A 26,313-nucleotide genomic window follows, 5' to 3' on the forward strand; every position below is an offset into this window, starting at 1 on the left:
CATTTAGATAAGACTGGAGAACTTCATTTGGAGGTGAACATTTTAACATTTATATTCTTCCATCACTTATCATGTGAAATTTAGAGTCTGGATAGGAACAAAGCCTTTTGCATACCTTCAGAACTGACAGTTCTCATGTTCACAACAGTTTCCAGGCTTGGTTAATACTGGTGCTGCTTCTTCTGCATTCAGAAGTTGGACTTTTCTGAGGAAGGGAAGTTTTCTGTTCTGCCAGGCTTGAAGTCTTTGAGACATCAAACTCTGGTCAGGTTGTACAGGGGTTTAGGGGAAAGTTTGGTGTGTGTGGGTGTGTTGTTGAGGCTACAGCCAGAGCTTTTCTGTGCCTGTCAGTGAAATCGTGACCTTGAGCTAAACTCTTCCTCGCTTTCTGCCTCCCTTTCTCCAGCTGCAGCACCCTTGCAGGTGACATCCCGGGCTCTGTGCATCCACATTTGCACAGTGCCCCGAGCCTGAAGGGTGCTCCAGGAAGCACCAAGTGCTGTCATTTCCCTGACAGAGCATTAGGAGCCTCCTCTTGCCCACTTGGCAGGAGCTGTGCCAGGGTGAACATTGCTGAGCCACGAACATTTGGGCTTTTGAGGTCCAAATCCTCTGCGAGTTCCCGCGCTTGTGCTGCTGGCACCTCTCCCTGCAATCACCCCGTCCTCTCCAGGATGCTGCTGTGTGTAGAGTGTCTCTCAGGAGCTGATTATGCCTCTTGAGGCTGGGAAACGTTGCCTAAGATTTCCTGGGGATTTGTGCTGTTGCCACTGAACTCCCCCTGGGTGCAGAGATGCCAAGGTGGGAGTGGCGAAGGGCCGCTCCAGCTGGACCTCCTGCTTATCCCAGGAGAGCTCCGTGCTGGGATTGGGGAAGGATGTGGTCTAAGTGCTGCTGGGGATTTCTGGGCTTTGCCCATCTCCTGCTCCACAGCAGGAGCAGCTGCTGTGTTTTCTCTAGGGTGTTTTTCCTCAAGGTCCATGGCAGCTTGTAGGATCAAGCTGGTGATTCTGTAAATCACGGCTGCTCTTTGCTGTGCTCAGCAGGGAGGCTCTTGTCACTAAATCCAGTTTAGCCCTCCTGAGTTTCAGCAGGCGTGGATAGTGTGGAGAAGACAGGGTGGGAACCAGCTGGGCAGACAGTTTTCCCCTCCTACTCTCTCTCATAATGTGATTAAGAAGGAAACAGGATGTGTGATGCTCTTAGGGGGCCAAACGGGCCAACCCACGGTCCAACTCCCTCTTGAAAGAAGTCCATTATTTTTCCAAAGCGCCCTCTTAACAGAAAGCCCTGGACTGTGTTCCTACATTTTCGCTTTGCCGGAAATCACCTGGTTTTAAAGGGTTGCTCTGTCACTGATGTGGAGTCTGTCAGTTTGTGCTGCAGAGGGAATTCAGGATAAATCTCATTTGACTTTGGAGAGGACCCAGAGTTGAGGTACAGGTGATTTATGTTGGGTTTTAAGAGGAAGGGGATCACTGACAGAGCTTGCGGTGTGCTCCAGGTGCCAGAGGCAGCCAGGGTTTGTTATTCTGCTGCAAGAAGTGACTGGAGGTAGCCACTGCTGTGTGCTGTACACAGATATCTAATAAAAGATCCCATTAGCAAATAAGTGATTGATATTGGAACATACACAGGCAAGGCATGAGAGACAAGTGGGACAGGAATTCCCTCTCAGCGCTGTGCTGTGCTTCTAGCAGAGACAACACTTGAATATATTAAAAGAAGACAGGTAGCACAGGAGGTAATAATAGGAGGATTTGGCTCAGCATAATAAGCAGTCATCCAGCATCCCACCTCCTCGGCGGCTGTCTGCGGATTTCGCTGTCTGTCGATCCGCCGGGTGCTTGGGGAGATATTCCCAGCTGACAGCTTCCCTCCCTGAGTTCCTGCTCGGCGCTGGTGGATTCGCCCAGGTCTTTAACTCCTGACAAAACTCCAGCTGGTGGGATTGCAGCAGCGTGGGGCTGCGGCTCGGCCCCCGCCAGCCAGCCGAGCTCGGCGCAGCCCTGGCAGGGACTCTTCTGCAGGCAAATGCTGCATCACCCTCCCGTATCTCTCCATCTGAAGGGGACGTGGGAGAGGAGCAGGATCAAGTGGCTGGGAGCTTAAAGCCGTTGTGGGATTCAGTGCTGGAGCGTGAGTAATGCCGAGCCAAATTCACCCTTCGGTGGGAAGGCGAGAGCGGCGCTGGCATTAACCGAGTGACCCCAGGAGCAGAGCAGGGCTGGGCTTGGTCCCCTGTCTCCAGCTCAGATTAAAGCCTCACGGAGAATGCCCTGGGATCCTGCGTGTCCAGGCATTCCTGAGGGGTTTGGTGCTTATTCTGAGCTGCTGTGCTTAATGGCTTGTTGCCATGAAGGCGGCTTAGCAAGTGTGACAGCTGCCCTATTACCCTGCCACAGCTTACTGCTCTGCTAAAGGAGGTGTGGATTTAAGCCAGGACACCAGGGTCTTCCCAATTCCTACTTTCCCCTTTCCTAAGAGCTCGGAAATCAGCGCTCAGCCTCGCTTGTGAGCAGATTTGAGGGCCAGAAATGTGAACCAAGTGTGGGAGTGTTACCTGCCTGGGATTACTCTGCTCCGGTCCAGGCAGGATGACTGGCACAGCCCAGAGTGTGGGAGGGCGTGTGGGAGAGGACGATGTGTCAGAGATGTTTGGTGTGGTGCCTCCACATTGATGGCTGAGCTCTGTGAGACGTTTTGGCTCTTTCCTCACAGAAAAAAAAGGCTGAGGGGAAAGAGGATGATAATCTTCAAACGGGTTGAAGGTGGCTGTGGAAAGGGAATAATCTGCTTTCTGTGTCTGCTGGGGATTGGGCTCAAATTGCAGAGTGAGAGATTTAATTCAGGTGCAAGGGAAAACCTTCTGACTGCAGGGATAGTCAAGAGCCCAGACTCCATCAGAAAAGGTTTTCTTGAGGAGGGCTGGGGGTGGTTTTGATGGTTTTGCATCAGGCTGAGGCATGAGCTGAGCTTGTCAGGTCTTTTCCACTCTCCTACCTGGAACTGTGTGATGTAGATCCCCTTGGTGTCTGTGCCTTGCTGTGTATAAAGAGAGGGACGTTGCAGAGGGGCAGCACATTGGTGGGAGGCGGAGGAATGGGCTGGAGGCAGATGGAGAAGCCAAAAATCACCAAGTCTGTCCACAACTTCCCACTTCCACCTGTGGCTGTCGATCCACTGTCATCTCATATTTACAACCCATGCCAGCCAAGGAGGCTTCAGCTATGAGAGCACCACTTCAGCCTGCTCAGCTCTGAGCCACGAAGCCACCCTGACCCAGCAGTGTGGGAATTTCAGCTGAATTTTCCATCTGGAGCCCCCAGGATGCTGGAATGGGGGCGGGCGTGGGGGCTCGTGTAAACAGCACAGGGTTGTTAGTCATGGTCACGTCTGCCAGGATTGGGCTGTGGGCATTGCACCAGGCAGGGCTTTACAGGAGAGATTTGGAGCTCTGGGTGGATTGGGCTGTGGGCATTGCACTAGGGCAGGGCTTTACAGGAGAGATTTGAAGCTCTGGGTGGACTGGGCTGTGGGCATTACACCAGGCAGGGCTTTATAGGGCAGATTTGAAGCTCTGGGATGGACTGGGCTGTGAGCATTGCACCAGGGCAGGGCTTTACAGGAGAGATTTGAATCTCTGGGTGGACTGGGCTGTGGGCATTGCACAAGGCAGGGCTCTACAGGAGAGATTTGAAGCTCTGGGTGGACTGGGCTGTGGGCATTGCACCAGGCAGGGCTTTACAGGAGAGATTTGGAGCTCTGGGTGGACTGGGCTGTGGGCATTGCACAAGGCAGGGATCTACAGGAGAGATTTGGAGCTCTGGGTGGATTGGGCTGTGGGCATTGCACCAGGCAGGGCTTTACAGGAGAGATTTGAAGCTCTGGGTACACCAGGGCAGGGCTTTACAGGGCAGGTTTGAATCTCTGGGATGGACTAGGCTGTGGGCATTACACCAGGGCAGGGCTTTACAGGAGAGATTTGGAGCTCTGGGTGGACTGGGCTGTGGGCATTGCACCAGGGCAGGGCTTTACAGGGCAGGTTTGAAGCTCTGGGTGGCTTTCGAGGGGGCTCTCGTGGAGCTTCTCCCAAGGCAGGAGGACGGCGTGGGAGCATCACAAAGGGGCTTGTTTGAAAATGGTAACGAGTGGGTGCTGGAGGCTGGGCTTCATGGGCTCATGGGGTGGGAGTCAGAATTAGAGATTATCTTCCTTTTCAAAGCAAAGTGTCAGGCGAACTGTTGAGTGTTCCTCATCTTTCCTCTATTACTCTGCACCCATCTCCATTGTTCTTTGGCCTGAAAAAGCAATTCTTCAGGTAAATTTGACAATCTGCTTCACCTCTAAGGCCTTTGTGCCCTGCACAAAGGCTGAGGTTGCCTTTAAATTGCCATGCGGTAGGAAATGGGTAAGTCATTTTTATTATGTTCATTTAAGTCCAAATTGAAGCAGTTTGTGAAAGGTTTGTGCCCTTCATACTTTTGCTATCAAGTAATAGCTGGGTGGATAAACCTGCTGGCGAGATTTTGGTAATCTTTAATCAAAAATGGGCAATATGTGTGGAAAAGTAATGTCAGAGTTGTAATTGGGAGTATTTGAGCTCGAAATGTCCCTCTAAATGTGAGGAGTGTCTAATCAAGAAACTGATACTGTGCTGGGAGTGATAACAGCCAGCCAAAACTCAGCCTGCAGCTCCATTGCTCTCTGCCTACCTGCCCTGCTCACCACAAGAATATACAGAATATATTCAATAAATCCGTGAAAGCAAAACGACTCTGCTCTTCTCCCACAAGTGAGACAACGCTTTCATTTTCCATGACAAATGGTTCTTCCCCCTCTTTTTAAACATGGCAATCATGCCAGCGTTTCCCCAGGTGGGGAATATCCGACTGCTGGGGCCACTTTTGGTTTTGTTTGTATCAGCTCAGTACAGCTGTAAATCCAGGGGCTGTTGCAGCTCCGCTTTCCAGTCGCTCAGCTGTGAATGAGTTGGGGGTTGGGGTTGGAAGCTGATTCCTTGAGGGCTGCTTGGAGATCTCTGCTCCATGTAGAGGGAATTTGCACCAGTGGCTCCCCAGTGACCGGCTGGGGCTGGAAACATGCTGGATCCCAGGGGCTCCTCAGACTGCAGTGGGAATAAAGCTGTCATTATCCTCATAACAGCAGAATAACCCAAATGGCTGGAATCCCTTCATCTTCTTTCCTTAGCCAAGAAACCCCTGAAAGCCTCTGAGGACTGGAAGCGAACTGGGGACATTTTACTCCAAAGTTGTTGGTTCAGCCTTAGTTTGGTTCAGGAGCCTTTGTTAGGGCAGGGATCTCCAGTGGTTGAACAGTGAGAGGATGGGAGCATCTGCAAGTAATAAAGGTTTGTTCAGCATGGAGGAGACTGAGGGGAGACCTCATTGGGGTCTGCAGCTTCCTCATGAGGGGAAGCAGAGGAGCACCACCAATTTCATCTCTCTGTGACAGTGGTAGGACCTGAGGGAATGGCTGGAGCTGTGTCAGGAGAGGGTTAGGCTGGACATCAGAAAAAGATTCTTCATCCAGGGAGTCACTGGGCATTGGAACATTCCCCTGGGAATGCTCACAGCCCTGAGCATTTGGACAAAGCTCTCAGGCAGTGGTGGGATTGTTAGGGTGTCCTGTGCAGGGTCAGGAGTTGGACTTGATGATCCTTGCGGGTCCCTTGCAACTGAGGATATTCTATGATTCTCTGAATTAAAGGGTCTTTGTATAAAGACCTTTAATTCAGAGAATCACAGAATATAATCTTTAATTCAGGTTATAAGAGATGCTTCAGACATGGCAGATTTTGCACAAATGTTCATTCTTTGTGCTTTGGAGGAAGGTTTTTCTTGAGGAATGCTCTTCAACAGGCGAGGGGAAAAGGAGAGTGGATATTTGCTCTCTGTGATGGTTGGCAGATAGGTTATCTGAGCATCCTGGGCAGGAGTCATTCTGCAGACACCAAGACCTCAGGTGTTGCCCCACTCCTCAGGTGGGTCTCTCCGAAGGGTGGGATGCACAGAAATGGGGAAGGAACGTTTTGCCCATGCTGTGGGGAGAGCTGCTGGTCTGGCACCACTCTCCAGCACGCCACTGATAGTGTAAAACAAACAGCGGGCTGGTTTGGAGTAATTTGGTGAAATGCTGTTGCCTGGCATGGAACCAAAATACTGTTTAAATCAGGATAAACACAGTCTGGATTCTGCTCTCATTTTCCATTCCCAGTCTGCTATGGGCTTATTTTATTTTAGCTGTGTGTAAATCTTACCACATTTCCCTGCAAGGTGCTCAGCTGGGAAGCTACAAGGGAGGAGGGCAATGAGCTTCTAAGTCAGTTAAGGAATTTGAACAGGTTGTTCTCTGTAGCACAAGGAAATGATAATTCCAAGCAGGAAGGTGCAGGAAAGAAGACTCATTTTTAAAGTAGTTACAGAACATATGTCCCTATGGTAAAATAATGCCAGTAACGGTAATAGTGGTAGTAGTAACAATTATTATTATGATAATGATAATAATTGTAAGCTCCATGGCAGAAGCAGCTCTAGAAGAGAAACAGCTCAAGCAGCTCCTGTAATTGTCCCTAATATTTAATTTTATAATGTTCCCTGGATGTGTCTTAGCTTGTGGCAACCAGCAATGTTCAGAACATGGCATGGTCCACGAATCATCAAATCGTTCAGGTTAGAGAAGACCTCCAAGATCATCAAGTCCAACCTTCAACTGAATCCCACCGTGCCCCCTAAACATCTCAGAGTGGCACATCTGCTCCTTTTTTTGGAACATTTCCAGGAAGGGTGACTCCATAATTTCCCTGGGGAGCCTGTCCCAATGCTTAACCACCCTTTCAATGGAAAAATTTTTCCTAATATCCAAATTGAACCTCTCCTGGTGCATTTTGAGACCATTTCCCCTTGTCTTATCATTATTTGCCTGGGAGATGCAGGTGACCCTCACCTCAGCACAACCTCATTTCAAGGAGTTTTGGAGAATTAATGTTGCACTGAGCAGTATGGACAAGTCCCCTCTGCTTTGGATGTTTGTGTGAATACCTGCATTGTACCACTCCATCTCGGGGCAGTGGAGTGGATCCTAGAGCATTTGATTTCCCAGGACTGACACGGGGAGATTGAGGTTTGCTGTTTCCCGCAGTGCCTGTGTCAGTGCTGCTGCACAACGTGATTAAAGTTCACTTCTGCCCGTTTTCTCAGAAGCAAAGAGGTGCTGCCCATGGAAGAATTGGCCATTTTGATTATTGCCAGCTTTGTTGTGGAAAATGGTTTTATTTTCTCCTCTCTATGCTTTAAAGGGAAAGGCTGGAACAGAACAAATTTTCCATATGCGAGAAAAGCAAAGATTTAAAAGCCAGACGTGCCATCTGACCAGCTCACAAACAGTTAAGCCAAAAGCTCTCTCCTGTCTATCCTCCATCCTTCCCAAAGGTCTTGCATAGCAGAGAATAAGGTGCTGGTGCTTGATTGTTGTGACACAGCCCCAGGAGCCCCCCGAGGCGTTTGCACACAGCAGGAATCTAAGCTGAATTAAGCTTTGGAAGAGAGATGGAGGTGCAGTGTTATTCCCTTCCGTGTCCAGGGGATCAAAACAGGCCCTTGAGAAGATAAAGCCAGTGTTTGCCACCTAAATCAGATCAGCTGAGAGGCCTTTGAAAAGATTGGCTTAAGTGACAGAGCTCTGTGTCCACAGCTGACCTGTGTGGGCAAGCTGGGAATAGACCCTGCTCTCCTCCTTGGGGTCCCCTGGCTCCTCACGCTGGTTCCCAAACCCACAGCTGGCAGAGGGATGCAGAGTGACTCCAGGCTCTTCTCCAGAGCTCCATAAAACCGGGATTTCAGTAGCTGGGCTGAGCAAGGTGCAGTCGGAAAGGGACAAATAAAGCGCATAAAGCTTTGAGTGTTTTGGAGAATGATGGTGAAAATGTTTGGGGGTAGCTGGCTGGTCGGGAGGAGGGTGGTTCTCAGCATCAATATGGGACTGATCCATCCATCCTTGACATGAAGACTGGGATTGAGGCGCTGGGAGAGCAGCCTGGGAGTTCCAGCATGGCAGTGAGCTGACCCTGGCGTTGCTGACTGGCAGGTAGATAATGCCCACTGTTAACTCCTGTAATTCCCTGCCAGCCTGCAGGAAATTATCCTGACAGTTCCCATTAAGGAGAGACTGAGTGGCCACTCCTCTGCCCTGAAAACTTCGTCAAGGCTCTTGGCTAAAAGCAAATTGTCATGTTGTATCTTGCCAGCGGACTCAACGCCCATCGAAGAGTTTAGCGATTGTTAATAAATAGTAGCGTGTTAAGATGTCTCTCTGGGTGATTTTTGTGTGCTGTAATTGCACAGAATTGGCTGTTTAGACCAGCCAAATAACATAAAAGGAGCCCTGAGCTCCACAAATATGTTCCTGATAATGGGTGGCTCTTAGCTTTGACATGGCCAGTCTGTGGTTTTGATACGAGGGAAGCAAAGCAAGGTGGAAATCCTCTGGCCCTGCCTCGCAGTGGCAGGGGCTGAGCTGGGAAGATGTCACATCTTCCAGAAAGAAAGTCTGAAAAGATGATTTATTAACGGTGCCTCTAAGTGATCTTCGTGCAGGGACCTCAAAGCCCTTCTCAGAGGTTAAATGATGGAGAAGAGAAGGCTCTGGGGAGACCTTATTTTGTTTTTTCAATACGTGAAGTGTTATAAGAAAAGCGGAGAAAGACTTTTTTACAGGTTTAATTCAGGATGGAGTTCATTTTAGTAGCCAGTGTGGGACTATATTTTGGATTGTTGGGCACTGATGTTGCTGCTACAGAGTGAGAGGATGAGGGGGAATGGCTTAAACTGAAAGAGGATGGAATTATATTAAATATTGGGAAGAAACTTTTCCCTGTGAGGGTTGTGAGGCCCTGGCACAGGGTGCCCAGAGAAGCTGTGGCTGCTCCATCCCTGGAAGTGTCCAAGGCCAGGCTGGACAGGGCTTGGAGCAGCCTGGGGTAGTGGAAGGTGTCCCTGCCCATGGCAGGGGCTTGGAATTGGATGATTTCAAAAATCCCTTCCAACCTAAACTATTCTGTGATTCTATGGGAAAAAGATGTTTTGGTCCTCTCTCACTGCTCATCTGACTTGAGTGAACCCTGTAGACCTCTGACAAGGCTGACCCACCAAAAAATCTCCTTTCACCTCTGGCCCAGTCCTGCTCTCACTAAATCCTTGACATCCACCAAGTGGATGTGTCGTCCTCTCCCTCTCTCCCTGTCTTGCAGTCACGGCAAGAAATCACTGGTGTCCAGGGAGAGAAAACTGAGCCTTCCCTTGAGCAGGCTCAGGGTACATGGAAACTTCCCATCCCAATGAAGTATAAATGTGATATCCACAGGGCCTGAGCCTGGATGAGAAATCCTGAATCTGACCAAATTGAGCATTAAAAAAATCAGTGGTTTTTTGGCAGCTGACAAGAGCACATTCGCCTCTTGATCACTCAACCCTCCTGAGTTGTTTTCTCCAGCACTGACACACATCCTTTTGTTCTGGAAGCTGTTTGCCTCTCTAAGCCCTGCTAAAAGCATTATTTTCCAGCAATTTTAACAACTCTCTCCCTGCTTTGACAAGGGTTGTCCAACCAGCAGTGAAATCAATACAGTGAGGCTTAAAAAAAAAAACCCTTCACAGGAGTCATAAAAAGCCTTTGGGCCAGTGGCACAGCAAAACCATTCCTGTGCAATTCTTGGAGTAAATCCCACCCAGCTGGTCCAGTTCTGTGTCAGGAGGGTGGAATGAGACTGGCTGCTTTGAGCTCCTGACCTTTGAGGGGATGGAGAGGGACTCACTTGGTCTTGCAAAGATGTAAAGGGCACTCTGGTCACAGCCTGTGGGACAGTTACAAAAATTATAAAACCAAATTCCACTCGCTTGTGCCTGGTCGTGTAACAAGGGGGAAAGATACAAACTGTAGCTGGGGAAGTGCGTGGAATAATTTAGGCTGGGGAAAAAATCTCCAAAACTGTGGAGTCCAATCGTTAACCTGGTAACACCACGTTCACAGCTCAGCCCCAACCCTAAGTGCAATATCCAGACATTTCCTTAACACTTCCTGGGATGCAGATTCCACCACTTCCCTGAGCAGCCTCTTCCATTGCCTTTCAGTGAAAAAAAATTTCCTGACAACCAATCTAAACCTCCCCTTGTCTGACCTCAGGAAAAACCCTGTCGCCAATAGAGGGCTGTGGCTCTGGAATGGGCACCTGTGGGATGAGAGCTCTGCATTCTCAGAGAATTCCCAAATCCAGACAATGCCATCATTTCACCTGATGTCAATGCTGGTCTTGTGCAGCAATCTGGGTTGTAAAGCTGGAGATGTCTCTTGCAACCAGAGCTCCTGCAATTCTCTGACTTCATGAATCTTTAATTTCAAATGTGCAGGAAGTCAGGCTCAAGGCAACTATTATGAATAGCAAACACATTTCTAAAACCAAACAAAGCCCACCCCCTCCAAATTCCAAATTCGTGTGCTTGTGTTTAATTTCAGAGCAGAATAAATGGTTTAATTTTTTGGTGATTTTATTCGTGTGATGTTATGCCTGTAAAGACTTTGTTCGAGCCTTTCTTGGTATCAAGGATGGAAAAAGCAGAAAGAACAGCTTGGTTGTAAGGTCTGGGGCAAACTGCACGGCATTAAGAAATACTTTGTTCTAATTGGAGCCTGTTTGACCCTGGAGCCAGAGCAGGGTAATGGAAAAAGCACAACTCAAATCGAGTCGCTTTTCACAGCGTTCCGCAGAAAAGGAAAGGGAGAAACGCAGAGAATTTGAAAGGGGGAGAGCTGGAAAAATGCATTAAGAGCAAAAAGAAAAGGCAGAATATGCCATGGGAAATAGCCAAAGGAAGGGAGACAGAGAAGACAAAGGAGAGCAAGAATTAGGGAGAAAGGAAGAGAAGGATAAAGAAGGAAGCAAGGTGAAATTGTGTAGGAAAGGAGGAGCGTCCTTCTGCCCTGCCAGGCAGAGCGATGAGGTGGCAGGACAGCCAGTGCCCCCAGGCAGCAGCGCTCGTTATTTCCATCCTGGCTGATGTCATTGATTGCCTCTCTCCTCCCCTGTCATGCCTGGTGACAGAACAGCAGCCCTTGCGACTCAGAACGACCTGCTCTGTTCCCGACTGGCCCAGGGAAAAGTTCTCTTCCCGGCTCCCAACAGGCACAGTTTTGTCTGTGTTTCAGGGGGGTTTTGGATGGCCCCTCTCAGCAGTTCCTCTCTGGGACCACCTCCAGTCCAGGCAGGTGGGGATCCTATTCTTTCTGCAAACAACCAGTTCTTTCCTCAGCTGTGGTGCTGAGAAAATCCCATAGGACTGTTCCTCCTCTTACCTTGACGTTTTTCTGTTGGTAGCTTCTTTATTTTTTAAACCAACCTTGATTTTCCCATTTTTCCTTCTTTAAGGATATTTCCCTTGCAAGGCTCAGATCCTGCAGCATCTGACCACCTTCTGTCAGGGGGTTTAATTAGTCAGAAAAAAATAAAACAAATTATGTTTTGTTTGCTGAAGGGAATGTGTGATAGATAGAGAAAGAAGGTGGGGAGTTCAAAGAAACCTTAACAATGAAGGAAGAAGGCAGAATCCTAAGATATTGGGGCTAAAGTCTTCAGGACTTGCTTAGGATAACAGTAAATGGCCTCAAGTTGCACCAGGGGATGTTTAGATTGGGTATTGGGAAAAATTTCTTCTGAAACAAAGAAATAGCAGAGTCAGTATCCCTGGAAGTGATCAAAAAATGTGGATTGTGGCACTTGGGGACATGGTTTAGTGGTAAACATGGTGGTGGTGTTGGGTTGATGGTTGGGCTTGTTGATCTAAAAGGTCTTTTCCAACCTTAATTATTTGATTATTCCCAAGGGAGTGAGCTCCTCTTCTTCCCGCAGCCAGTGATTTTTGGGGTAAATCCCCTTCCTGATGCCAGCAAAAATCCCATCAGGGCTGGACCAGTCCTTCCTTTTCTGTAGGGGGGAGGGATGAGCTTCAAGCCATCTCTTCAGCAAAACTCTTTCTTCTAGACATGGGGTTTGTGAAAATTTGTAGGAAAAAGGAGGTGCAGATCAGAGTCTTTCCTGTGGGATGGGCTGCAGATGGACATCAGTCATTACCCTAAAGCTTGGCTGAAGCTTGGCCAGTCATCATTTGTGTAATGCCTCGTCCAGGAGCAAACATCTGAGCTAGGAATGATCCAGTGCATGCAGAAGGTCCTTAATTAGCTTCAGGATCTAGGAGTGGGTTATGGATGATGTGGGACAGTGTATGGGGAAGGCAGTGAGAGAATCTGAGGTCTTTTTCGGTGGAGAGATCTCAGGGGGTATGTGGAAGGCAGGGCAGCTGGGGTTGCAGTGCTGGGATTTAGGGACGCCGCCTGCTCTTCTCTTAAAAACCATTCCCTCGGTGAGCCTCGGATGGTTCAGGAGTGAGTTACATGTCGGGCTTTCTTTGCTTTAATGGAGCTCCTCCCCCACTTTTATCCAGTTACCCATGAAAAGTCAGTGAAATGAGACCTACTTAAATCAAATGTCACAATCGATGCTCATCCCAGGCCACCATTTGTGCGATGTGAACTCAGATTGCCGTAAGGGGGGAGCGGGGTGAGGGAGAGGCTTGGGAAAGAGCTTGGAGACAGTGAGCAAGGAGCCGTCCGTGGCTGAGTGTTGTGTTCCACAGTGCTTTTATCACAACCGTGCACTCGCCTCTGCAGTGGGACAGGGCTGTTGTCCACCAGGGTTCTGCAGGGGGGAGAGACAAAGCTGTGGCTTCCTACAGGATGTTGTGTCCATCTCTGCCACACTCTACCTAAATCAGAGTCCTTTCCACGTTTCAATTTATAAGGAGCAAAATGTGCAGTATCAGCACTCACCCTGCCTGGATGATGTCCAAATTCAATTTTGTTTGATGAGAGACAAAATCAAAGCATTAATGTTTTCATTGAAATGTGTGTTTCTCTTGTTCCCAAAGAAATGCTTCTAACCTTGCATGAATGTTTGGCAGGAGTAGATTCTCAGGGCGGGAGCACAGTCATGGGAGTTGATGTTAAAAATCACAGTGGCCCAACTCTCCGTAGAAGTTAAGGGAAGGAATCCACAGGTGAGCTGAAACATCTCTTCCATGAGCATTTTAGGAATGTCAGAGCAGAGAAGGATGCAGGAGGGATTGATGAGGCTCAGGTTTCCTGTCTGTAGATGGTCTGCACCCAGGGAAAATCCCTCAGACCACCTGGACTCCTCTTGGTGCCAGCTGGGCACTTAAGCCATTGAGTGTGTGTCACATCCCAGACTTAAGGGGAAGGAAGCACGCTCTTTTTTTTTTTTTTTTTTTTTTTTTTTTTTTGTGAAAAGGAATGGCAGAAGTCAGAGGGGTTCCAAGCTTTATAAGTGAATTACAGATGGGAATTGTCATGTTAGTCCCTGATCTGATGCAATCACACGGCAGTGGGTTTTGGATAAAAGGGTAGAGTGGAAGGGAAAAAAGAGATGGATTAAAGAGGGGGAGAGAGAAACAAGGAAAGGGAGAAAGAGAAATCACCAGTGCTGGCTCCAGCACTGATCCAGCTGATGGGGTGTCCAGGGTCCCGTCAGCCCAGGAAGTACCATTTTATAGATAAGTTTTCTCTGCTTTGGAGATGAGTCTCTCTCTTTCCTTGCAAATCAGTTGTCATGCACAGCCTGTTCTTCTGGACCTTTCTAGAAATGGGTTGGAGCCTTCAGGGATCTTGGGTGGTCTTGATCCACCCTATAGTCTCTGCCCAATGCTGGACCTTATTCCTGTGCCTGCACTGTGCTGAGCTGTGCTGATCTCCAGGCACCAGAACAAGGATTTTTTTTTTCTTTTTTTTTTTTTTTTTCCCCTGCAGAGAAGTGCTGCCCTACCTGTGCATGGCCCCTTCTCCTGCCACACCTTGTTCTTGCTCAGTGTGATATTACCAACAATCCTTGGTTGGCTCCACGAACATCCATCTTCGAGGCATTCACATTAATCCCCTTATTTTCTAGGCTTCCACAGTGGTTTTTTCCACTAAATTTTGCAAGTTCCTGTTCCGTCCTCCCCAGCAAGCTGCTGTGGGTTCTTTGCAGTGGGGTGGTGAAAGTTTTTGTTCCTCATTAATTCCCCCCAGTTGTGAGAGGTGCTCTTGTTCAAAATAAGCAAACAAGGAGGATCTTCCCAAGCCCTCAAAAGTTCAGGGACAATTCAGCTCTGACCTCTGTGTGTCAGGGTTGCTCATCTCTTTTTGTGGAGTAACCCTGTAGTGACCATGGGCCTTGAGTGAGTGGGCACAGGTTTGCTCTGGCCATGTTCTGGGCTGGCCAGTCTCTGTTTAAACCCAGCACTGAGCCCTGCCTGATGTATTTTGCTCTGCAGGAGGCTCAGTAGCCTGGAACAGAGATGCTGTAGCCTCAGCTCCATGGCATCCCTCTGACTGGAGGTTCAGGCTGAGCAGCCTCATGCCTACCAACAAAACGGTGTAGTCAAGTCCTTAGAGGACTGCCTGTTTCTTTCCCAAATTCATGCATAATTTGCTTTTCTGTTTGGTTTTTGTTTTGTTTTGGTTTGGTTTTGTTTTTGTTTTTTTGGTTTTTTATCTCCTGTGCTAAGCCCTTGCTGTGTCAGAAGCCATCTCATGTCCATGAGTGAAGTGCCAGGTGCTGGTGCTGTGCCAATCTAATGACAACCTTGACCAGGCTTCCTCTCCTCTGCAAACGGTGTGATCCCCCTAAACAGAGGGTTCTTGGGTGTCTGTTCTCCGTGGGGCTCTGCCTCTCTCTGCCTTGCTGCCAGCAGAGATCACTGATGTGGAAATAAGAAACGTGCCAGGGGAAAAAAGAACAAGCCTGCAGCAGAGAAAGCCAAGTGGGATTGAGCTCCTCGCCCCGAGCTGAGGACAGGGCGAGTTCAGTGATATCAGTGTGGCAGATGTTGGGCAGTGACAGTCACAGGATGCAGAGAACTCCATTAGAGAGGTTACAGTGTGTGTTTGCTCTTGATGTTGCAAGAGCTGATGTTCTTTTGTATTCAGTCAGGAAAAAAAGAACCATTCCACACCAGGTTTTCCAGCCTGTGTGATCCTCTTCTATGAAAAAAATGCCTTGTGTAGTGGTGTAAGAGCAGTGAATTGATGGATGGTGGGTCCCTGGGGGGGATACACATCTTTTTTTCTTCCCTTGCTACATTTCATCCTTTTCCAGATGAATGTTTGTGGTTCGTGGAAAATTTTCACCTTCTTTTCATCCTCCACCCTTCATCACCTCCATCCCAGAAGAGCTCGTTTGTAATCGTTCTGTTATTGCTTCATTAATTATCTTCCCACTTTCACACTGGATAGGAAGGGCCTGATCCTCCTCTCATAACCCACACCTTTCACATGCTTGCTTTCCATGGATATTAGGATTGTTTTTCAGGCTTGACACTGGTTTGTGGAAGCAGAATAAGGTCCAAAAAAAAAAAAAAAAAAAAAAAAAAAAAAGAAAAAGAGGACTGGGTTAAGCAGAAACAGATCCTGGTCTCCTTCCCTGTTTATTTGTATGCACAGTGTGATGTGAAGGTCAGCTGAGTGGACACACCAACAAACAGGGAAGTTCTTGCCATGAAATTTTTGTGGTAGAGCTGGCTGAACTTGTTTTTTTTTAATGTTTTCTCTCTTTCAGAACATGGAAAAGGTGCTGGTCCCTTCTGTCACGTTAATTGTAGGCTGTGGAGTATCCTCGCTGACACTTTTGCTGTTGATTATCATTTATGTCTCTGTTTGGAGGTATGGCTTTCATTCTCTTCTCTTCTTTTTGGGGGAAAGTAACTGTCTTTTTGACCTACATGTATCCTGGAGTGTTTGCTCTGTGGTTTTGGGTGTCTGGTGCTTGAGGAGGAACTGTTCAGGAATGAGTGGGCCCTGCAGAAAGTCATCCTGGTGGCTTAGCTGGCATTATTCTCTCCTTTCGGTGCCAGGGAAATTAGCAGAGTGAAATTAGTGCCATGCCCTCATGTAGGGACATTGTTCCATTTCCAAAAGCCTCGTGCTGGTCTCGATGCCTCTGTGTACCCCAGGAAACCTTGTCAGAGGCAGGGTGGACACACAGGGGCTCTTGGCAGGCAGATGCTGCTGCGAGACAATTCTTTGGGAGCATCTAAACCTCCGTGACCTGCCACGAAAACATCTGGCCTGAAGAACTGACAGAACTGTTCAGGAGCTTGAGGATGTTAAACCTTAAATCATCCAAACAACTCCCCGGCCTTTTGTTTTGCCTTCAGCTTCAGATGCACATGGGATCCCTCAGTACATCCCATTGCTGACAGCTCCTGTGCAGGTCAGGTGGAACCTAAAATTGTGTCATTTACAGAGGCTGAAGGGATTTTGGAGCAAAGCTTTGATGGACAATTGGCCCATGCCTCTGTTTGATACATTCTGGTGGCTCTAAGCTGGAGGACCCGTGGTGTGCAAGGGATTTTCTCCCTGCATTGCCTTGAACAAGGTCTGAGTTTATCCTGCAAGATCTGTGTCCCTCCTAAATCCATGGCAAACACGCTGAGACCTTCATGGCTCGACGCCAAGCAAAGACAAATCAGAACCAGGAGAATGCCTGTGAAATCCAAATGGAGTGGCTGCAGGGAGTACAGTGGGCATTATTGGTGATCCTTTTGGGAGAAGGGATCAGTGTGAGGCTCTTATTTTGCACAGTGCTTCTTCTCAGCAGGAAGGAAAGAGTAAATTCCATTTGGAGATTGAATTGAGATAACTTTTTCTGCACTTTGATAGAGAAAAGAAACAAGAGAGTAAAAATTGAGCAAAAATGCATCTTTTTTTTTTTTTTTTTTGTTGATACTGTGACAGTGCATAGTGGCTGGTTAATTTTGGCAGCTGAAGACTGATCATGATAACATTTATCTAGAACTCAGGTTTTTCCGTGCCTGGGGTATCATTGGATGTGCTCAAGTCCTTGTCCTCTCCTGCTTTTCCTCAGGCTGGGCGGCACTGAGCAGCGCCGGTAGGTGACTTACTGGGGTCACTGGTGTCAGGATCAAGTGGAAAGTTAGGATAGAAGATTAAAGAGCAAGTGTTCGAGCCTCACCCTCTCTTTCCTATCAGAAACAGGGTCAGGATCCGAAACCCAAGCTCAGACATGAGGCTGAATCAGTTTGGAACATGCCAGAGCCATTTGGAATAACATGATGTATTTTTTTCCAGGACTGTGCTCCCCCCATACCCCTCCAATATTTACTGTTATTGAGGACAGTAAATTGCCTGACCTGTTTCAAATGTGTTCTGTTTAATTTCTCATTCCACTCTTTGCCTTATGCCTATGCCCAAAATGATCAGCAGGAATGGGAGGACATGTTTATGCGAGGCTTGAATGGATATTTCTGAGCTAGCCAAGGATGGACATGCATTTCCAAGTGATCCTGAGACCAGCTATATCTTGATTAAAGGGCTATATCTTGATTATCCTGAGTCTCTCTGTGTAAATATTTGTAAAGCATGATCGAATGATCTCTAGAATTTCTCTTTGGTGCGCTGAGTTTGTTGCATTTCTTCTCTGTAGATCATGTTTTCATGTTTCCCAAACTTCACAGCATTCCCGTGGCTGAGCCCCGAGCGCTCTGTGTGTCCTTTTTATTTTAGGCATAGCTGCTGGACGTGAATGTGCTTTCCTATCAATGGTCTCAGGAACTTTGTATTCAACATTATCTCCTGGCTCTCACTTTGTTTTGCCCTAAATATTGTGTATTCTGATAGACAGCAGCTGGAGGAGTGCTTAGAAATGGAATCAGCAGTATTATTGTCTCTAAAACACAGGAGCAGCATCAAAGCAGTTCTTTTCCACCATGCTGGAGAGAAACTCCTCATGTCCTGGCTGCTTGATCTTGTGTGGAGAGCACTCACCAGGGCTCAGCTGTTTTGGGGAGCTTTGGCCGGATAATTTCCCATTCAGAACTCTGGACAAAGGCATCTGGAGCATGCATCCATAGACCCAGCTTGAGTATGAAACACTTCTGATGAATAAGCTCGCTGAGGCTGACAATCTGGAAGCTTTCCCAGAATTTTTGCCCAGCTAGGGTTTGTTTGTATATATGGGAAGCAGAAAGGAAGGGAGGGTGAGAAAGAGGGAGAGGAACACGGTGAAGAAAAGAGGGCAGAGTAACAGCGAGGCGATCCCAGTTTTGGGCTACATTATCAGAGAGGGAATGAATTTACCCTCCACTCCCCATTCAAAACCCCCAAATAAAGGCTGCTCCTTGGTGGCACCTACTCAACCACTGGCATGAATGGCACGAGCTTTTTGAGGCAAGTGATCACTTCAGAGGCGGCCAACTTGGCACGGCCCCGTTGGAAACTGGAAGTTGTTTTCTGTTCGACGGCTGTTGGTGGCCTGTTGGTGGCCTCACTCCAGTTCCCAGCAGACAGATGGCTGCAAAAATCCCTGCTGCAGATGGTGCATCCTTGGTCTTATTAGCAGGCTCGACAGAGGGGTCAGTGACACAGTGGGCCACAGAAGTGGAGTGACCTTGTTCCATCTCGGCACTGACTGTCCTGGGTCACAGCTGGAGGCACAATCTGTGTGTGGGCCACGTGCTCCACCACCCCTGCGGAAAAAACCGAGGGGGAATTGCAAGAAAAAAAATTAAAAACTGGCATGGAAATTAAAAACTAGGGGAAAAAACCCAACCACTCAGGGGTCGGAAGAGGTGAAATGACATCTCTTTTCGAGCAGCTCCTCCACACACACTGGCATTTCAGAGTGCTCCGATGCGTTTTCCACCCCTGAACTCATTGCTGCTCAGCTCTTGGAGTCAGTGACCTTTCCACAGCACGGGATCGATCCTTGCTATCGAGCAGCTCAGGCACCAGCCCATCAGCATGTGGGGCACGGCAGAGCTCCATCCCTGGCAGCAGCTGGGTGAGTGCTGCATCACTGCAAGAGAACAGCCCCAGCTTCTCTCACTCCGGAGGATTGATTGAGTGGCTGTCAATGAGCTCTCGAGGGGCTGTTAACACTTGCTTTAAACCCAGGAGCTCTGCCTGTGCTGGGGATGCTGAGGAGCTCCTGGCCCTGGTGGGAGGTGGCAGGGGATGAGTAAGTGGCTGTATGGAGAGGGATGTGTGTACACACGGTGAGAAAGCAGCAGTGACTCAGTGTTTGTAGAGAGGAGTCTAATGGGGGCAGAGAAACAGACCGTGGGCTTTTCCCACCTTTTCCATCTGTCTCAGCTGGTGCAGGGCTTCCTGCAGCCTGTGGAGATCCTCGCTGGTGACCAGTGACAGCACCTGAGGGAATGGGCTGGAGCTGTGTCAGGGGGGTTAGGTTGGGTATCAGGAGATGTTTCTTAATTCAGAGGGTGGTTTAGCACTGAAACAGGCTCCCCTGAGAATGGTCACAGCACCAAATATGCCAGAGCTCCAGGAGTGTTTGGACAGCACTCTCAGGCAGAGGGTGGGATTGTGGGAGTGTCCTATGCAGGGCCAGGAGTTGGACTGGATGATCCTTGTGGGTCCCTTCCAGCTCAGGATATTCTGTGATTGTAGGACACAGGCTGGAGCAGAAACTCCCTAAATTAGCAGTGAGTTTTCCCCAGTTTTGTGGCTGAGTACAGCATATTTTGATAAGTAGACAGAATCCATGTATCAGCAGAGGAGTAGCAAGGCAGCACGCTGGAGTAGCTCTGTCTTTGCTGCAGATGTGTTTTTGGGCAAAGCCCATCAAGTTCTCTGTTTTTCTTCCCCCTCTGATAAAAATTCCTGACTTCTTTGGCCAGAGGGTCTGGAGAGGAATGGTGATTTCTTTCTGTGGAGCATCCTGTGCTGGAGAAGAGGAAATGGAAGGGAAAAAACAAGCATGGCAGGAGGTCTTCTTAGCATTCTGACTGAGCAGAAACTTAACAAGGAAATGTTCGGAATCCAGGTCAGGCTACCAAGGAGGACTCTGGAAGAATTGCCCAGGAATGCAGGATTGAATTAGAATGGTCAGAGCTCAGCTGCCTTTGAAACTGGTCAGGGATGTGAAAGGCATCAGGAATGGGTTCTGGAGGTACATCAGCACCAAAGGATTTCCCAGGAGAGTGTTTGCCTGGTGTTGATGGGGACAAGCAGCCTAATGGATAAGGAAGTTGAAAAGGTGAAGGTAGCCAGTGCCTTTTTGCCATGTCCTGCTGGCAAGGTTGGCTCCCAGGCACCCAAATTCCTCCACAGAGGCAGAATCTGGGGAAGAAAATGCTCCCCACTGCCAAAGAAAAGTGTGACAGGGACTGTTTAAGTTATCTGGATGTTTACAGATCTGTGGGATGCATTGAGGGAGATGTTTGGTGTGACTGTGGAGCCACTCTGTCACCTGGGGAGCTTCCTGAAGGCTGGAAGAAGGCAAATGTTACACCCACCTTTAAAAAGGACAAGGAGGAGGATCCAGAGGACAACTGACTGGTCAACCTACACAGCCCCTGGGATGATTAAAGAGCAAGTGGCTCTAAAGGTTATTTCCAGGCAAAATGATGGACAAGGAAGTGATTGGGAATAAACAGGGAGGATTTATGTAGGACAGGTTGTGCCTGGCTGCCCTGTTTTCTTTTCGGGATGGCATGACTGCTTACATGGACAGTGGGGAGAAGCAGTTTGTGTGGATTTTGACATTACCAAGGCCATTAACACAAGTCCTCCAAGTGCATTTTTTTTATCCAGATCATGGAATTAGGCACTGGATTGGTGGCTTTATAGCTGGGTGGAATTCCTGCAGGATTTGAGGGTAGCGGTCAAAGGTTTGAGGCCTAATCCAGAGCTGCTCACCTCTGGCCAGGGTTGGTAGAGTGGCCAGCATTGTTTAATGTCTTCTTTAACAACCTGGACAGTGTTTGACACACCTGAGGCCACACCTGGAAAAGGTGCCCAGTGTTGGATCCCCCCAACACCAGAGATATCAGCACATTGCAGCAAGTCCAGTGGATGCTGAGGCAGCTGGAGAATGTCAAAGGAGGCAAAGGGAACAGACCTGGAGAAGAGGAGGCTGTTAAAGAGCAGTCATGGAGAAGCCAAACAACTTGCAGAGGTAGGCAGGGAAAGGTCTAGAGGCACCAGCTGCAGCAGGAAAAGACCCAGCTGGATATAAAGCAGAATAATCCTTCACCACAAGAGCAGTTAAGTTAAGCAGTTTAGTGCTGTAATAAGTCAGCCAAGAGAAATGGTAGCGTTTCTGTTCCTGGTGATTTTCAAATCTCAATCAGACGAGACCCTGAGAAGCCTGATCTGACTTTGAAATCAGTCCTTTTTTTTGGTATAGGATTGGACTGAGAGGGTTTGTTTTTTTTCCTCCAACTTAAATTATTCTGATTCTGTTCGTTGCCAACCCACATCTCATTCTTTGGAGGTTCAGGGATCTGGAGAGCAAGATAAATTTTCAGGGTGTGAAGGGAAGTAGGGAAAAAGGAGAGCTGGTTTAAGGGGGCTTAAAGGGGGAAAAATCTTAAGAGAGCTGGATTATCTCCCTTTACATTAAAATACAGATTTATGATCAACTAATTTCTTACCTTTTTCTGACCAATGACAACCTTAGAAGCTCCTGGTAATAGCAGTGGGATCACAGTGTTGCTACACAGATTTATTACATCTCCTTCCCACCAGGATAGAGCCCAAATCTCCCTTTCTACCCTGCTGGCTGGAGATTTGAGGTTTTACTTCACACAATCAAAGGATTAATAGACTGAGGTCTCAGTACCCTCCAGCCACAAATGGAGCAGGGTCCAGGTGATGCCTAGCATTGCTTGGAGCCCACTGAAATCAGGAAATTTGGGCTCAGCTTGGCTTTGAAAGGAACCAGAAGCTCATTTTTCAGCCTGTCAACCCAGTTTCGTGCTGAACTGGGATCCTGCATTTTGCAACCTGTTCTGTGGCTGAGAGAGGTTCAAGGAGAACTTGTTATAAACCAGATTTTCAGCAGATTAAGTAGGAGTTCATGCTACCTTTTCTTTTTTCTTTTTTCTTTTTTCTTTTTTTTTTTTTTTTTGCATGCAGGAAAGCATGTCCTCCCCATTCATTTTTGTCTGAAGTTACACTTCTAGAGGAAGTTAAAAAATGAAAGTTTTACAGCCTTCTTTAAGTCTCAGGCACAGATTTACCCTTGGCAGAACACACACGTGCAGTAAACCCATCCTGCCCTCCTCATCAAAACTCTGCAGCCAAGGCACGACCAACTCACTCTGGCTAAAATTAATTAATGAAATTAAATTCCCAACATAAATAGTTGATGTGCTGGAATATAGGAAATAATCCTGCATTAGCCTCCAGGGATGAGCTGGTTGATTAATACATCTGTTTCTAATTTATATAAGCATCAAGCATCTCCTCTTCACTCATCTGGCATTCAGGCAGGGCACTTGCAGCATCTCTGAGATAATTCACGTGTGTGAGCGTTGGTGTGGTCAGATCTCAAGTCAATCCTTGAGGACTTGCACCTCTGCAGCTCCCTTTTCGTTTTTATTGGGCACATAAGAAGTGCCTTCAAAGAAATTTCCCTCCGTAGCCAGTGGTTTGAATTAATCGTGGTGCACTTACCTCGGCAGCGAGCCTGGTGCTGTGCTGCAAATCAGAGATGACAAATAGCTGGCTCCTGCAAGGTGCTGAAGGCAACAGCTCCCTAACTGCTGTCCCTGATGTCCCAAACCCACAGCTGCAGTTACGTATTTGGCCTAGTTTGGAGAAGTGATGATTAAAAAAAAAAAAAAAAAAAGGAGAAAAAAAGCCAGAAATGCTTCTCAAAGCTTCTCACCCCAGGAGGGGCTGTTAGGCTGAAGGAAGGGGAATGCTGAATCACACACACTTTGTTGTCAAGGTGCATGTGTTTGTAATCTGCTTCCATCGCCAGCATGCCTGTGGCTCTTGGTTGGGAATCTTTTCCGTGTGTTGCCTGTTTGTTTTCTCTCAAGCTCCTTTTCAAGCCCCCGTTTCAAGTAGGCAGAGCTGAAGAAGATTTGCAGCACTCTACTGTTTATGGAGGGGCTCAGACTAGGCTGGCCCCTTGTTTGTTGGCTCCTCACTCCAGCTTTGATGGGGATGATGAGGATATCTTCCCCCCCTCCCTTCCCCCCTTGTTTTTTGTCTGTCCAGCACATAAAAAAATCTGCAGGAAATTGCCAATTCTGTAGAGCCTGGCCTGGATTGCTGCTTTTCAGAGGTGACCCAGGGCAGGCTGGTGACAGGGTGGGTCTCCCTCCCCTCTTTTCTCACTGCAGGTACATCCGCTCGGAGCGCTCCGTCATCCTCATCAACTTCTGCCTCTCCATCATCTCCTCCAACGCCCTCATCCTGATCGGGCAGACCCAGACCCGGAATAAGGTAAGCTGGGGCTTTGTTTATTTGTTTGCTTTCCCCCTGATTTAGCACTGAAATGATCCATTCAGGCAGCGCTTCCTCATTTTTCCTCCATCTGTTAATTAGCGACATGTCAAAGACACGGCTAAATGGCAGATTTCAATTTTCTCTCTCGCTCTCTCTTTGATAATTTGTCAGCATCCTCAGGGCTTTGATTAAAACCAATGTGATATTTTTGAATATCTGCCTAGAGTAGCTGGCACATGGCACGGTGAAGAAGCGTGGTGATTTGCAAGGCTTTAACCATTTTATTTTCAAAAAAATTACAAGGACAGATTGAGAAAAGGCTTTTAAAAAAAAACCCCAAACAAACAACCTCTCAGCTTTACATTTATTTCTCCAGCAGTTTTTAATACTCTGAGCTAAAAGTACTTGGCAGATGTTAATGAACACAGGCACAAAGCTGTCCAACCTTTTTTGGGGATGGGAAACATTGCCAGATGCACCGTGAGCCACGAGGGACTCGGAGCAGATCCCAGAGTGGCTCCAGCAGTCCAGGCAAGACCCAGCGTGGTTTTCCAAGCCATGAGCACTGGTTGCTCTCTTCCCACAGACCCAGCTGGAGGGGCATGTGTTGCCTCCATGATTTTTTTTCCAAGCACTTTCAGGTTCCCTGTTGATGTCTGGCATGACAAATCACTGCTCACCATCAGTATTTTCCCACTGTAAATTTTCCCATCTTCCCAAATGCTCCGACCATCATAACTCTGTTGAGCCAAAAAACGTGAGGCAAGACACCTCCTCCACTCTTTCTGTTGCCAAAATCACAGTCAGAAGTCAAAAATTAGTTGTTGTTTAACAGGAACCAGTGCTCAGCAGGGTTTTTTGAGCCCCTGCTTTGGCAACGTGGACATGGTGTCACTGTTGGAAGCGTATCAGGAATAAAATCTTCCCTGTGAGGGTGGTGAGGCACTGGAACAGGTTGCCCAGAGAAATTGTGGGTGCCCCAACACTGGAAGTGTTCAAGGCGAGGTTGGACGGGGCTTTGAGCAAGGAGAGAATCTTCCTGCCCATGGCAGGGGGTTGGAATGAGATGATCTTTAAGGTTCCTCCTAAAACTCAACCCATTCTGTGATTTCTGCAGAGAAACTGAGGGATTTAGTGAATCAGGGACTCATTTCTGTGGAAGGCCCTTTGGGTTAGGGTTAGGTTGTTTCAGCAAAAGCTTTCCAGCTGCTGGAGCCCTGTATGCATAGAGAAGTGTGGAAACAAGCAGCCAACTCTGCTCCTGCTACAAAAGTGCCCAAAGCAGTCTTCCAGTGCCACTGTGGCTGGCAGGAGGTGGAGAGAAGGTGATCCAAGCTCCTGCTGTCCTTGGTTGTGTTTTCTGCCGCACCAACCATGTGCTGGGAGCTTCTTTCCGTGGAATGAAACACTGACGGATGCTCAACAGTTCAAACCACGGCTGGACCTCCTCTTTGGTGGTTCTTCTTCACCTCAGGACAGGAGCTGGATGTGTTCCTCTTCTCCCACCTCCTCCAGAGCACCGTTATGAACCCAGGTTCTCCCTGGTGGTTGATTTTTTTGTCCCGTGACTCTGGGAGTTCACTGTCAGAGCTGTTGGTGGGGATTCGAAGCTCCCGGCAGCGATGGCAGGAGGCAGATTAGCTCTTTGCACATCCATATGCATGAAACCCCCGAAATAGAAAGGTTATTCTTGGATTTCCTCTCAGCCATCTAGTAAACAGTCTCTGGCAGGCAGCAGAGAAAGAAAACTATGCAGAGGAGAGACGAAGGAGTGTAAATTAAGATTTTATTCACATTCAATTATCGATAATAGGGTGCCTTAAAATGTTGGTGATTGATTTATAATTGCGGCTTCTCCGGGAGATTTCTGCGGTATCGGCTTCCCTGGAAATGTCAGATTCTCCCTGGATCTCCATCCGTGTAACCTCAAAGGCGAGATTCCACGCCTGGATTTGCTAAGCTTTTTGAAGATGAAAGGCCTGGGAAAAGGCTAAGAAAAAATTACAGTCAGCAGTGCGGGATACAAAGGAGAGGGATGCTGCAGGAAGTGGCCGTGTCTCCAAGGCTTGTGCTGGAAGGGAACAGATTTCTCCTCTCAAAGGAAAACAAGGGCTAATGGCCTTGACAAGCTGACAAGCTCTGCTGGGTCTTGGGACATCATATCCCTGTGCTTAGCCTTTCGTGGGGATGTTTGGTTTTCCCCACAAGGAAGGGAAAACCTGCAGCAGAGGTTGCAGAAGCAAATATTTGCCTGCCTATCAGTTGGCCAAGTTCATTTGAGGCGATGAGTTCATCCTGGTCCAGCTGAGATGTGCATATTTCTCTTGTCTTCCCCTCTACTCTCCTTCCCTTTCTATCAGAGCTACTCATTTGAGGAAAAAAACAAGATAAAACAGAACAAATGTATCTCTGTGGTGTAAAATCAATCTCCCCTTTACAAGAAGGAACTGTGTTGGTTTGAAACAAAATCAAAAAGACAGTGTGAACAGTGTTGTACCTGATAACAGTCAAAAAAGAAAAAAGTTCTAAAATAACATTCTTAAAATCCATTCCAGAAAGCGTCCTCTGTAGCTGCTTCATATAAGGTTTATAAGCTGATTAATAGGAACCCCCTTTTTTTAGGATTGTTGTAAAATGTGAAAATTACTGGACATTATCATATTGAGCTGCGTTATTTGTACTGAACTGACATCTTGAATCCACTTCTAAGCAGAACATGGAGGGATTTGGTGTCAAATGCAAATCTGGAACAAAAAAGACAGTTCCTATCTCTGAGAACACACGGTCTTGCTTTTATTCCCAGCCTCTGATAACGTCGAGTGGTGCCAGTGGATGAATCGAGAGCAATCCGATGAAATCATGATAAAAGCCACTCTGTGCATGAGAGCTCTGGCTTGAAAGATGCTGGTGGTTGAAAAAAGAGAAAAAAGAGAAAGGTTCATTGACCGTAAAACCAAGTCCATGTTTCCC

The 26,313-nt window shown here is 47.8% G+C and overlaps 1 protein-coding gene and 1 long non-coding RNA gene across 3 annotated transcripts in view; one reads left to right on the forward strand and one right to left on the reverse strand.

The window, feature by feature from the left end:
- LOC136372319 (uncharacterized) overlaps positions 1–26,313 on the reverse strand; it is a 679,386-nt gene that overhangs the window by 330,511 nt on the left and 322,562 nt on the right. The window lies entirely within an intron of this gene.
- The window catches only part of ADGRB1 (adhesion G protein-coupled receptor B1), a 286,248-nt gene that overhangs the window by 204,196 nt on the left and 55,739 nt on the right, over positions 1–26,313 (forward strand). Inside the window, exons 19-20 of the mRNA XM_066336913.1 lie at positions 15,680–15,783; positions 23,238–23,340. Of these exons, the coding sequence (XP_066193010.1) occupies positions 15,680–15,783; positions 23,238–23,340 (207 nt within the window). The remainder of the gene's footprint in view (positions 1–15,679; positions 15,784–23,237; positions 23,341–26,313) is intronic.

The sequence above is a fragment of the Sylvia atricapilla genome, chromosome 1 (genome assembly GCF_009819655.1).
Source record: "Sylvia atricapilla isolate bSylAtr1 chromosome 1, bSylAtr1.pri, whole genome shotgun sequence".
In the NCBI taxonomy this organism is placed as follows: domain Eukaryota; kingdom Metazoa; phylum Chordata; class Aves; order Passeriformes; family Sylviidae; genus Sylvia; species Sylvia atricapilla.